We start from the raw sequence: 14,590 nt of genomic DNA on the forward strand, positions 1-14,590 counted from the left end.
AGGCGCTGGAGAGGAAAAATCCCCCCGCGGGTCTAGGCGCCCCAAGTCAGGGCCGTCCGTGCAGAGGAGGCTGCCGCGCTCGCCCCGCCCCACAGAAGCCATTCCGGAACGCTCTATCCCCGCGCGACCTTTGCTGGCTTCGCCTTGTCCCCCAGAGTACCGACTCTCTAGTCCCGACCCCCTCCTCGCCGGTTCGGGCGACGATCGGCAAACAACATGGCGGCCCGGCTGCGGCGCCTCCTCTCCAGGCCCCCGGGGTTGGCGAGGGTGGCAGTGGCCAGCGTCCGGGCCCCGCTACCTGAGAGCCGAGGCGGGGGCGGGGAGGGGGCGACAGAGGCGAGGAGCTGGCGGGAGCCGCGGGCTGGCGGGCCCAGCGAGCGGGGGCGGAGGCGGGGGCGGGGCGGGGCATCCGGGCGCGCGCGCGGCGCGAGCGCGGGGCCGCGGCGCGGGCGCGGGCGCGGGCGCGGGCGCGGGCGGGGGCGGAGCGGCGGCGGAGGCTGGACGCGGTGGCCCAGAGCCCTCTCGCGGCCGCGGCGGCAGCAGCGCCAACCCCAGCAGCAGCCTGGCCGCCGCCGCCGCTGCCGCCGCCTCGCGCTCCAGCCGCCCGGCCCGACATGAGTGAAGCGGATCGGGTGCCCTCGCCCGCCGCGCCGCCGGCGGTGGCGGCGAGTGCGCCGGAGGAGAAGAAAGGGAAGGAACCGGAGCGTGAGAAGCTGCCGCCCATCGTGTCGGCGGGAGCCAGTGCCCCTGCGGTAGGTGCCGGGCGGGGGCCGCGGGGCGCCCCGACGGCCGGTCGCGAGGGGGGCGAGGGGCGCCCGGGGACCCGCTTCACCTCCAGGGAGCCCAGGACCCGCCCGGGGAGAAGCGCTCAGGCTGCCCTTCCTCGGGCTGAAATCGAGGAGTTGTGTCTCGAGGACAGCCGTGATCATTTCTCGAGCTGCACCTTCCACCCTCGGGGAATGCCGGGGTGGCCGAGTCAGCTGGCTGTTTTCGGTCATTTTCGGGTTTGGGGGCTTCCCTCTTTCTCTAAGGAAATGACCAGCATTTTGGAGTCCATCGTCTCTTGGATGAGGATAAGGTGTCAAGCAAGCGGGAGTGGGTTTTCCGCTGAGCCGTCTGCCTGCCGTGGGAGAGCGAAGATTTCTCCCCTTTTCTTCGCTTTTTCTTTCCGCTCGCCCTTCAGATTGAACAGGCTCTGAGGCGAGTTTCCACTTAATTGTGACCTTTCGGTTGCTGTCAGGATAGTGGGAGGTAGATGCCTCGGTGATGGGTTTTCTTTTTCATATGGTACAGACATGTGACGTAAGGTGGGGAAGCTTTTTTAACCTTATATTTAAACTCAAGGGATCTAAGCTTCTCGGGGATGATTTCCCAGCTGGATTTTCTTAAGGATTATTTGGAGAGCGCTTTCAGGCTTCAAACTACAGATTGCCAGATGATGTAATGGGACAGCCCCTCTTCCCTACTTTTACTGGTGGTTATGACTGTTTACTTTGGAGCGCGCACACGCACAAAATTAACCTCTAATTTTTAAGATTTTTTTATGTGATCCCATATTTATGTACTTCTTGAAACTTCAGTACATTAAAGAGCATGACTTATGCAGCCTGTGTGACAAAATAGTAAAAGTTTAGAGAACATGATACATTTCCCTTATTCCTGGATGCAATTCATTTCCTAAAACCTCCCTCTTAAGTGACTAAGAACTTACTAAAATAGCTAACTCTAATTTAAAATGTTATAGAAATAACGTTTGATTCAGTAGGTTTTTGGAAAATGTCTAAGGATTGTGATAACTGAAAATTGTTAGAACGAGCATCATACCTTAAATCACAGCAAAGTGTAGACAGTGATAAAAAGACACTTAAAAAAAATTACTACCGTTGATTGGTAAATTGGAGTTGCAGGTAGAAATTACTTTGGGAAATGCTTTGAAGGAATTTGTCATTCAGCTGCTTATAGACCCAGTTCTTGCTGTTGATTTCCTGGGCTTTTGGAGCTTATCTGGGATGTTTTTAACTGGCAAATAGTATTTCAGCAGTTTATTTCTAAGTCAGTTTAAAACAATGAATGCATGCACGCTTATACTAATAGTTGTGTTAATGGGTTTAAGTCCTCAAGTAAGGACGCTCCCCAAAACTTATTTATTTCTGTGTAATTGAAAAATCGAAGGCTTGGAATAAAAACTTGGAGAAATTGATACAGTGTGGACATAGGTCTACAGACTATTATCTGAAACCTTGGGGCTTTGAAATTGAGAGTTCTTTGGATTTTAGAAAGTTAATTTATATGTATCATGTATACTATCCACAGTGGGGTCCTGGCCAGTTCTTCATAATTAAGCATACTAATAACTCTGCAGTGAAAAGTGTGGGTTGTTCACACTAAATGAGATAAGGTCTATTGGTAGCTTCCTATCAGTTCAGCTCAGGTTGGATTGTCAAAAAGTTCAGTTCAGGTATGTGTTTAATTACCAAATGAACTCTTTCAGTCTTAAGAGCTTAGAGGATTTCATAAGTGTAAATAAAGGAGTATGGGCTTGTACTGCTGGACAAACAGAAGAACAGTTCAAAAAGTTTTTTAAGATCTTGAATAAAACCTTGAAAAAAACATAGGTTAAATTAGAAGCGGATAAGAATGAAGACTTGAGATTTTTGAAGGCAATTTCTGGTACCTTACAAGCAGAGTTGGTAACATTGTTTTTTTGTTTGTTTTAATGACAGGTTTTTGTTTTTTAATGACATTCAGAATTTCAGACTCTTTGAAATGATAGAGTTCATCATTAGCACTGAGGTTTTGAGTCACGTCAGGAGAGAAAAGGAGTTCTCAGGTTTTGCAGCAAGTGTTAGGAGAGCAAGGGGGAGGATGGAGAAACTTAGCCAGTAATGAAGATACTTGGTGTGTATTTGTTAAAGAGAGATTTCTAGAGCTGGAATTCTGAGTGATAGCGGTGAAAAGCCTTAGTCAAGAAAATGTGCGCTTGATCCTCCTGAGGACGAGAAAGCCAGGCAGCCTGGATGACGTCCAAGCTCACCAGTATAGATGGGAAAGCCTTGGTGTGGGGGACAGGGAAAGACAGCTTGTGGCCTGCTTGGTTCTTTTTTAGCCTCCATGTGGATCAAATAGAGCTTCTGGAGGTTTGCTTAGGAAGCTGAGTACTATCAATAACTTATCTTTTTGAGCTATTTTAGTGATGCCTACTTTTTGCCCCAGGTTAACAGCTCTGTCTCTGTTGATTGAGTTTATGACTCAATTACTGTAACCTTACAGTACTGACATTTTCCAAAAATCACCATATTACATTTTTATGAGAGTTTGGAAATAATTTAGAGTGACAGCTCCCTAAAATAAGCAGAAGGCCAGGTTATGATGACCCTGATTACACTTGAAGAGTTGGGACTGTATCCCAGAAATTTTTTTTTTAAAAGGTGCAAAAGTGGCATTGACGGTGCTGGAAAAACAACCCTAACGTGATTGATCCTACAACTTCCTAAGCATGCAGGAAGTCCATTCCAGCCAGGAAGTGCCTAACACACAAACCCGACTGACCATGGATCCCTTGGTAGCTTGGTGAAGTCCAGGTTCCTAGATCTCACCTTTGCTCACCGGTTCTCAACTTCTGCTGCACGGGGGAATGGGAACTTTTGAAGCCATCGTTGCTCAGGCCCAGATGCAGGCCAATTAGATCAGTTCTGGGAGTGGGGCTCAGGCAACTACTTTTTTTTTTTTTTAATTCCCAGGTGTAGCAAAGATTGAAAATTGATGTTCTGTGTACTGAATTAAAAGTTCCTTGGAGTCTGTATTTTAACTACACTGCCCCAAGTCTGCTTAGTTTATGGAGCAGCATTTGAAATGGAATAGTAAAAGGTATGGGTTAAGTGAATGAGGCACACCAGAAATCAGGTGTAGTTTGGGGAATTGAGAGAAATGGCAGTTAAAGTGGTTCCTCGTTAGAGTGGCTCAAGGGCCCAAGATAGAGTCCTCAGAAGCCTGTCAGTGTTTGGAGTTTGGCTCTGCTGCTGTGGAGAAGTGATGCAGGCCCAGAGAGCTAGGGGGGGTAGAAAATAAATATGAAGGACTGATGATGAGAGTATTTACTGAAGTTGACAGATTGGACTGGAGAAGAATATTATAAATTAGTTGCTAATGTAATATGGAAGTTAGAAAAAATTGGTAAATAGGGAAGGAGAAAAGGGTCAAAAGAGGAGCAAATAATAGTGATGAGTGAAGAGGAGTCTGTCTACTTCATCATCATGTAAAATATCATGTATGAAACGAGATGCCAGTCCGGTTCTATGCACAATACTGGATGCTTGGGGCTAGTGCTCTGGGACGACCCAGAGGGATGGTATGGGGAGGGAGGTGGGAGGAGGGTTCAGGATGGGGAACACATGTATACCTGTGGTGGATTCATTTTGATATTTGGCAAAACTAATACAATTATGTAAAGTTTAAAAATAAAATAAAATTTAAAAAAAAATCAGGTGAGAAGGGGAGACTCTCCATGGCATAGGTTTATGAAAAAGAAGTGGGTTCAAGAAAGAGCTGCTGCTGCTAAGTCACTTCAGTCGTGTCCGACTCTGTGCGACCCCATAGACGGCAGCCCACCAGGCTCCCCCGTCCCTGGCATTCTCCAAGCGAGAACACTGGAGTGGGTTGCCATTGGTTTCTCCAATGCATGAAAGTGAAAAGTGAAAGTGAAGTCGCTCAGTCTGTCTGACTCTTCGTGACCCCATGGACTGCAAACTACCAGGCTCCTCCATCCACGGGATTTTCCAGGCAAGAGTACTGGAGTTGGGTGCCATTGCCTTCTCCGAAAGAAAGAGCTGGACTTTACTTAGGTCAGGGCAGTGAAGGGAAATGGAGGAAATCAGTTTAGGATGGAAAGGGAAAGTTTGCCCGCAGTGAAGGTCAGGAGATTTGTCAAGTAGGGGGAAGGCAAGAGCAAGTCTTGAGGTATGTGGAGAGGATTTGGTAGGAAGTCCAGTAATAAAAATGAGAAGTTTGTACAGGGTCTATCAGGGGTGTGTCACCTGGCTTGATGGATCCGCTGGGCCACAATGTAACTACCAGTTATTGAACCTCTATTATGTTTAGCTTTGGGCCAGATGCTACAGAAAACACAAAGTTTAAAAAAGAAAAATAGATTCCTGCCTCAGGGTAGGCAGAGCTAACACAGGAAAACCCAACAAAGCAAAGCAATGTGTAAAAGCCACCATGTGCCGTAGAAACAATTTGCGCTCTAGGAGATCAGAAAAAGGAAATCAGCGCGTGCAGAACTGTGAAGAAAGGCCTTTAAGCAGTGGTAATTATTTAAGCTGGCTGGCCATTGAAGGGTGATAGGATTTGGATGGGCAAAAGCAAGTGGGAAAAGAACGTGAACAAGGCTTAAAGGGAAGAATTAGGGAGTAATAAAGTCAAGCCAATGGAAGCATGCTGGCAACTTGTGGGAGGTAAATGAGATTGCATGGGGGCTGGACCAGATCAGCAGGCAGGGAAGTTGGGACTTTTTTTTTTTCTGTGCTTCATGGGAAACCATTGGAGTTTCTTAAATAAAAGAACAACAGAATGAAATTAATGGAAGTGATTAGAGGTAGTTAGACTGGAGGAGGGAGGAGAAAGAGGGCAAGGAAGGAGCTTTGCAGTTCATACAAGAGATGGAGCACCCACTAGGGTCATGGCCATGTGATAAGGTGTAAGGGATGGAAGAATCCCTACAAAGTGGAATCTAGTGGAATGAAAGAGAAGGAAGATTGATAAAGGAAAAGAATTCTAGAGTTTGCAGGTGAATTCTCTCAGAGGAAAACATTTACATAAAAAGGCAGTCCAGCCAACAGCATTCCAAATAAACATATGTATGTGTGAACTTTGACAAAACTTGCCCATCTGGGTGTTTGGAAGAGTCTTATTTTTGGGAAATCTTGTACCTTTCTCAACAAGAGTTGAGATAGGGAAGAGTAGAGGTTGTTGTAGTGAAGATGTCTTAAGCAATTTAATAAACCACAGGTATATCATGTATCCATAGATGAAATACATATAAATAATACAAACGATTGCTACTCTTTATTTAGTACCTTCTCATGTCTCTCATCTAGTCACTTAGTTCAACCAAAATTCATCACTAACCACTTGATCATTCTAATCATGAGGAAGATTCTGTTCCTAGTTCACACAGACAGGAATCTTAGAATCAGGTTACATATAATATACCTTGCCAGAGGGTAAAATGGCTGGTAAGGGGGCAGAACTCAGTTTCAGCTGAGACTTTTCTGACTCAAAAAAAAAAAAAAAAAAAAAACCCATGCTCTTTTTCCATGTACTCTCTGTCTGTGGTCAGGGTCCGTGTGGTTCAGAGACCCCCCACCTATAGCAGTATTTCTTAGATTAGAAAAGAGGATGTGGTCCAGTGACATATTTGTTCAAAACTTTATTACTAGAGATGGAACTATTTAGGAGAGAAACATGTATCTGATAATACCAGTTTTCATTATGGTATTAATGTATCATTAAATTCTATGTAAAATAAAGCAGTCTCATTAAAGAAGTGATCAGAGAGTCTTAAGACACAAAGAGGAAGGGCTGTAGCTATATAAACACTTAGCCAGAATGTGTTTAATTTTGAGTGACTTTTAAAGTCATTTGTCCACTCTTTTTTTTTTTTTAACTTTGAAGCCATATTGTAGTTGCCTACTTATCCTCCCTTTCATAATTAGTTCAGGGTGTTAGGACACAAATAATTTGACTGTATTTAACAACTGAAGAAAAATGGTCCTTGTAAGTTATGAACGAGAACTTCCCAAAGTGTCCAGTATGATGTTATTTAGTTAGGCTGTGTCCAGCCCTTCTGCAACCCTTTGGACTATAGCCCTCCAGGCTCCTCTGTCCATGGGATTTCCCAGGTGAGAATACTGAGGTGGGGGGGGGGGGGGTTGCCATTTCCTTTTCCAGGGGATCTTCCTGACCCAGGGATCGAACCTGAGTCTTTCGCATTGGCAGGCAGATTCTTTACCACTGAGCCACAAGGGAAGCTGGTCCAGTATGATACTGCCTTGCTATTTGTAGCTCTCTTTCTAATCTATCCTGTGGCTATGGTACTTCCCTTTACAACCTTTTCTGTAGATATTACCTGTATTACTCTGTAGATATTACCAATGCACCTCCCTCCTCTTCCTGCTCTCCACACACATGCTCACATACATGCTCTCTGAATTAAAAGGTATCCTGTGCTCTCTGAAGTCTTCAGGGCTGGGGTATTCCTGGGTTCAGAAGAATTTTTTTGAGAGGGAAAAGTAATGGCTTCAGAAAGGGGTACTGCTGGTGTCCCAGAGTAGCAGCTTATTTTGGCATATTGTTTGGAAATTAATTTGCTTATGTTTACTTGAATTGAGGAAGAGAGAGAGAAAGATCAACAGAATATGAATAAGGAAGTGGGTGGAGCTGAGAAACCTCTGGAAATTTTGTGTTTTTCTACATTTATTATGAGGATACTTTCTTGCACTTTAAAAATGTTAGACTGCTAAGCCTTATATGAATAACTAGTTGTTGCTAAGTTGATATTTATAACTTGCTAATAGTTTTGTAAGCAGTCAAGAAACATTTTGAGGGGAATAATTATAATATATGAATGTGCCTTTTAAAAATAGAAATTATTGAAATTTTACTAATTCAGTTTAATTGAAAAATCAGTCTGAAGTTTGAATCTAGTCATTAAAGAAAACTTTTGTTTCAAATTAACTTGGTTTTGATCCTTTTTTTTTAAAGAACAATAAGTTGAGAATTGTGAGTTCATCAAATCACGCAGTTAAAAGTAGCATTTTGCTGTATAAGGGTAATCTGTTGGTATAATTGCTTTTCTCCCCTATGTTGTATAATAATAAAATCTCCCAAGACACATTGCCTTCCTGATAAGCAAACACTGAAATTTCTGAGCTTCAGGACTAACAGTTATTTGTATCAAGTAGGGTTAATTTTCAGTTATCTGTAAGATCAATTGCATTGTGATTTTTTTGGTGTTAAACTTTTGTTTCAGAATCCCTGTCCTTCCTAGTCTCCCTTGAAAGTTGTGGTTTATATCACTTAAAACAATTCAACTTGGGTTGGTGCCTTTTATTTGAGGGGAAGAAGGTTCACATCTTGAAATGAGCCAACTTTTCACAGCTTAATAGAAGGAGGTAGAGCACTGATTTTATAACACAGCATCCTAACAGGGAACTGTGAAAAAACATACAAAAAAGAAAAGCAAAATCTTTTTACCTGGGAACAGGGCCTAAAATAGTCTCCTTTGTTAGACCCTAAATACAATTGAGGCCTCTCATCTAGTGTGGCCCTAACAGGCACTTTAGGTCAGTTTATTTTAAAAGTTAGTAAAGCAAAGTATAGTCAATGTTTAAGGGCTTCCCTGGTGACTCTGTTTTAAGTTAAAACATATAAATGTACTTTGTTCACCGGTCTTCTGATGCAGAAACCTTTGCTCAGTATCTCAGGAAGCCATTCAGTCTTTTGTAGGTTTTTTCTGTGTGTCATAGGTATTCCGTGTACTCGTAAGACTGAAGGACCCCTGCTTTATATTAGGAGCACTGAATGTATCGCCAGGCTTCCCAGTATTCCGTGTCCTCGTAAGACTGAAGGATCCCCGCTTTATATTAGGAGCACTGAATGTATTGCCAGGCTTCCCAGGTCTCGCCAGTGCAGGAGACATAAGAGACGAGGGTTCAATCCCTGGGTCAGAAAGATCCCCTGGAGGAGGGCATGGCAACCCACTCGAGTATTCCTGGCTAGAGAATCCCATGGAAAGAGGAGCCGGGCAGGCTACAGGCCATAGGGTCTCAAACAGTCGGACACTACTGAGCTGACTTGGCGCACGCAATATGTTGCCAAACTATTTACCTTTGGGTTTGAAAAATAAATTTCATTGAGGTGTGGCCGAAAGTGTAGAAATTGCCATTGTCTCTGTATACATACCTGAGATGACCAAAGCAAGAAACTCAGATTTTATTCCTTCAGATATCTTTGATTCTTCATCTACATACTATACCATGTTTACATTTGCTACATCAGGTCTTTTTCTCCAGAACGATGCAGAGAAATGATGAATTAAAATAATAATTCTGACCTGTTTCCTAAGATTGTATGTTAGATTGGATCTAGTTTAGGAAAGTATATTTTCATTTATATCAGCTCTGTCCAGTAGAAATAAAATGTGAACCACATCTGTAATTTTAACTTTTCTAATAGCTAATTAAAGATAATAAAAAGAGGTAAAAATAAAGTTTAATTGCATATTTTTTAATCCAGTATATCCAGAAACTTAACCATTTCAATATTTAATCAGTATGAGCACTTAATGAGATATTTAACCTCTTTTTCACACTAAGTCTTTGAAAACTGTGTATTTTACACTTACTAGAACATTTCAAGTTCTCAACAGCCACATGTGGCAAATGCTTGTATTAGAACAGATTTAAACGTTGTCTTCTTGTTCTCCCAAGATTTCTTAGACTCATTCTTAGTGCTGATTACTGTTTATTCCTACTGTAGCAGTCCTCAGCATGTGATCCTCAGTATCCTTTAAGATGTCCATGAGGTCAGCACTGCCTTTGCAATGATAGTAGAATGTTATTTGTGTTGTCTTGTTCTCACTCCTTCTCTCTAGTGTACTGTGTAGTTTTCTATGTGACAGATGATATTGCAACAAATTGAATGTAGAAACAAATATAAAAATCGTTTTGCAAAATGTAAACCATGTCACTCTTCTCACTGATTTTTGTTTGTTGGGAAAATAGTTGTTGTCCGTAAGTGGATTTAGTGGTATTTAAACAGGAATGAGTACATACATATAATAATTTTTAAGAATGTAAAGAGGTCCTGAAACCAGAAAGTTTGAAAACCACCATGCTAATCTATCTAGAATTTCCTTTGTATTATTACCATTAGTGCTTTTTGTTCTGTATTACCGATGACAGGTATTCCACATAAGTGAATTTCCCAGCTAGCCAAGTGTTCTTGGACATTTTAGAATACCTGTTTATTTATTGCATGAAGCACTTTCTGAAATACGTACATCTCTTCTCAAATATGGAGAAGGCAATGGCACCCCACTCCAGTACTCTTGCCTGGAAAATCCCATGGATGGAGGAGCCTGGTAGGCTGCAGTCCATGGGGTCTCAAAGAGTCGGACACGACTAAGTGACTTCACTTTCACTTTTTACTTTCATGCATTGGGGAAGGAAATGCACCCCACTCCAGTGTTCTTGCCTGGAGAATCCCAGGGATGGGGGAGCCTGGTGGGCTGCCGTCTATGGGGTCTCACAGAGTCGGACACAACTGAAGCGACTTAGCAGGAGTAGCAGCAGCTTCTTAAATAAAAGCTACTGAACATAATTTAACATATGCTGGTGACTGGATCCTGTATGACAACTTTGTATCACCAGCCAAACCAGACGGCTCTGTGTAGAATCCATCTACCTGTGCATTTGTGTGTGTGGTCTCTATAGTAAATAAAACTTCTGCCAATCTGACCTATATAATAGCTAGAATAACAGCATTAATTTTCACTTGATATGGTATAAAATGCTAACATTTCCAGCTGTTCACGAAGTTGGTAGTTTAAAATATGTTTGCTTTTCAGTCGCTAAGTCATGTCCAACTCTTTGTGACCACATAGACTGCAGCATACTAGGCTCCTCTGTCCTCTACCATCTCCAAGAGTTTGCTCAAGTTCATGTCCATTGAGTTGGTGATACTTTCTAACCATCTCATCTTCTGTCCCCCTCTTCTCCTCCTGCCCTCAATCTTTCCCAGCTTCGGGGTCTTTTCCAGTGAGTCAGCTCTTTACCTCAGGTGGCCGAAGAATTGGAGCTTAAGCTTCAGCATCGGCCCTTCCAATGAATATTCAGGGTTGATTTCCTTTAGGATTGACTGGTTTGATCTCCTTTCTGTCCAAGTGACTCTCAAGAGTTTCCTCCAGCACCACAATTCAAAAGGATCAATTCTTTAGCGCTCAGCCTTCTTTATGGTCCAGCTCTCACATCCTTATATGACTACTGGAAAAACCTTAGCTTTGACTATATGGACCTTTGTCGGTAAAGGGATGTCTCTTTGAATATGCTGTCTAGGTTTGTCATAGCTTTTCTTCCAAGGAGCAAGCATCTTTTAATTTCATAGCTGCAATGACTGTCTGCAGTGATTTTGGAACCCAAGAAAATAAAATCTGCTGCTACTTCTGCTTTTCCCCCATCTATTTGCTGTGAAGTGATGGCACTGGCTGCCATGATCTTAGTTTTTTAATGTTGAGTTTCAAGCCAGGTTTTTCACTGTCCTATTTCACCCTCATCAAGAGGCTCTTTAGTTCCTCTTCATTTTCTGCCATTAGAGTGGTATCATCTGCATATGTGATGTTGCTGATATTTCTCCTGGCAGTCTTGATTCCAGTCTGTGATTCATCCAACCCCACATTTCGCATGATATACTCTGCATAGAAGTTAAATAAGCGGGGAGACAATATGCAGCCTTGGCGTACTGCTTTCCCAGTTTTGAGCCAGTCAGTTGTTCCATGTCTGGTTTTAACTGTTGCTTCTTGACCTGCATATGTTTCTCAGGAGACAGGTACGGTGGTCTGGTATTCCCATCTCTAAGAATTTTCCACTGTTGTGATCCACACAGTCAAAGGCTTTAGCATAAATGGTCAATGAATGTTAGGAATAATGAATTTTGTAAACACTACAAAATAATGAATTGTGTATACAGTTTAAAATATTTCACCTCAAATATATATAGTGAGAGATATATATAGTGAGAAATATAGTGAGATATTTTGGTTTTAAAAAGTGTTTCACAATGGAACAGCTGCTGCTGCTGCTAAGTCACTTCAGTCGTGTCCGGCTCTGTGCGACCCCATAGACGGCAGCCCACCGGGCTCCGCCGTCCCTGGGATTCTCCGGAAAGAACACTGGAGTGGGGTGCCATTGCCTTCTCCTCACGATGGAACAGAGCCAGCAGTTGTTCTTTTATCAAAGATTGGTTTAGGAAATACCCAGTGGTCAGGACTCAGCCACTTCCACCACAGGAGCACAGGTTCAATCCACCATCAGGAAACTATGATCCCACATGCTGTGCAATGTGACCAAAAAAAAGATTGGTTTACAATGTGAATGAAAATGTTTTATTTTCTAAGGCCGCTTTTGGTAGAATAGTAGATGACCAAAGTAAATTTTATCAGAATTTTGAATATAAAAAGAACTTGGTATTCAATATAAAAATATAAAAGCTGTGATGGAAAACCATGAGTATCCTTCTTATTGACATCTAATAGAAAAATATGATAAATCAGAAATTTAACTCAGATGTAGTCTGCTGCTGCTAAGTCGCGTCAGTCATGTCCGACTCTGTGTAACCCCAGAGACGGCAGCCCAACAGGCTCCTCTGTCCCTGGGATTCTCCAGGCAAGAACACTGGAGTGGGTTGCCATTGCCTTCTCCAATGCATGAAAGTGAAAAGTGAAAGTGAAGTCGCTCAGTCGTGTCCGACTCCTAGCACCCCATGGACTGTAGCCTACCAGGCTCCTCCGTCCATGGGATTCTCCAGGCAAGAGTACCGGAGTGGGGTGCCATTGCCTTCTCCGAGCAGATGTAGTCTGTTCCTCAGTAAATGTTGAAAGTAGGAGCTCATGTATTAAAATTTAAAAATAAGGTCAACAGTATTTAATTATAGATTAACAGGGAAAAACAGGTATTCCATTTAATTTAATTCTATTTAATTTTTTGAAATTATATTTAATTTCTTGAAACTATTATAATCTTACATATAATCTGTGTGATTATATAGTCAAAAAGACCATTGAGGTCTATGTTAGCTACTTGAAAGAAGTATGATCTTTGATTAGTTTTGCAATTACCACATAAAATTTTTCAGCTGTTTGTTAAACTTATGGTCAGCCTCTACCTAGAGAGAGAGTCAAGTCTTATTTATTATGCTAGGTGTACTTTGAGTTTTTCTCCTCAATGAGTTCTCAGCGTCTCTTTCCTCCTGTGTTCCCTATTTGTACTTCTTCCTCTGTAACAGCTGGTTGGGTATCCTGCTACTATCTATTCTTCAACACATGCAGCCCACTGTTTGCAGGCTGGCCACATTCCAGGATGTCATCTCTAGTGTGGTACTTACTTAGGACTCATAGACAACAGTTGCTCATAGACAGAACTTCTCGGGGAACCAGATGTAATAACGGTGGAAGATCCAATTCTTAGAAGACTTGTAATGTTCCCTAACCTTTAATTTACTCATGTCCTATTAACACTCACTAGCATCTTGATTCTCTAGTTTTTAGTAGTTTACCATCATGCAACATGTGACCCTGCTTTCTCATGGAAGTATTAGGCTATGGGAAGGTTTCTCTTGTGCAAGCCAGTGTGGGGCAACTGCTGTTTTGAGAGTTTGTTCTTATTTATCTGTAGTACACTGTCAACCTGTGAAATTGTCCGTGATTTATTTCCTGTCATCTCAAGTGTGAAGTATCAAGGGCACAGTCATCTTATAAGCAAGAGACTTATTAGACCAAGGATTTTTTTTCTCATGTTAAGCTTTTTTGATCACAAGGAACAGAAAATCAGGCCATATATGCCTCCTTTTGGAAAAGGGGGATTTATGGAAATAACATACATAGATAGAACCAGAAAGCAGGCAGGAACACAGACCAGCTGCTCTCTGTGCGCCTGCTATTCTCTCATTCTTGGCTGCTTGCTCTTTTCCATATTCCTCCATCTGAAATCTGGAAAGACCTTCTCTGATTGACATATTAGGAAGCATCAGTGTCCTGTATGCCAGGCCACCTAATGTGTGGCCACCTGATCGACAGATGGCTGCCTTTTGGTTGAGTGCCTGTCCCTGCTCCAATCCGTGGCCTTTGCTGCACAAAGAATAGCAGTAATGCTCTGGGTAGATAGTCGCGACCCCTGGATTTGACGGCCATGATAACATGCTCAGTGTATCTCCCCTCACATCTTTGTACCCTTCCAGCCACTCTGTACCCTTCCATAAAGCTTCTGGACAGAGCAAATCCTACTCAGTGCTTTCCCCTCCTGACTTCCCTTTCGTTTGCCAATCTATTTCATACAGTTTCTGCCACCAGCAGTGGCAGTTTCTCCCCGGAATCTGTTGTCTCCTTTGTCCCCAAGATTTCACAGCTGCATATGCTAGTGGGCACACTTTAGACCTAGCCACTGTTCATTATTCAGCATTGCTGACCGCTTTTTCCTTGATGATCCTTCCTTCATTTTTAACACATGATCTTCTCTTAGATCTCTTATCTTTTTTGGTCATTCATTCTTCATGTTCTTTGTAAGCTCATGTCATATTTGCCAGTGTTTCCATGGTTTTGCCCTTATACTAGTTTTGCATAGCAGTTGCTACATGACCGTAGCATAATGATAACCCTGTCAGCTAGAAAAATTACATTATTTTGGCATGAGATGCATACTTTTGCCTAGTGACCATTGGTTCCTTTTCTAGTCATTCCACAAATACATTTATATAACCCAGTGTAGAATTTTCTTCAGTTCAGTTCAGTCTCTCAGTCGTGTTCGACTCTTTGCAACCC

General features: G+C 42.6%; 1 protein-coding gene across 1 annotated transcript in view; it reads left to right on the forward strand.

Moving 5' to 3' along the window:
- The first annotated feature begins 469 nt into the window (after positions 1-469).
- Positions 470-14,590, forward strand: part of HECTD2 (HECT domain E3 ubiquitin protein ligase 2) — a 72,556-nt gene continuing 58,435 nt past the window's right edge. Inside the window, exon 1 of the mRNA XM_061402788.1 lies at positions 470-752. Within this exon, the coding sequence (XP_061258772.1) occupies positions 615-752 (138 nt within the window). The 5' untranslated portion in view covers positions 470-614. The remainder of the gene's footprint in view (positions 753-14,590) is intronic.

Source organism: Bos javanicus, chromosome 26 (genome assembly GCF_032452875.1).
Source record: "Bos javanicus breed banteng chromosome 26, ARS-OSU_banteng_1.0, whole genome shotgun sequence".
Lineage (NCBI taxonomy): Eukaryota > Metazoa > Chordata > Mammalia > Artiodactyla > Bovidae > Bos > Bos javanicus.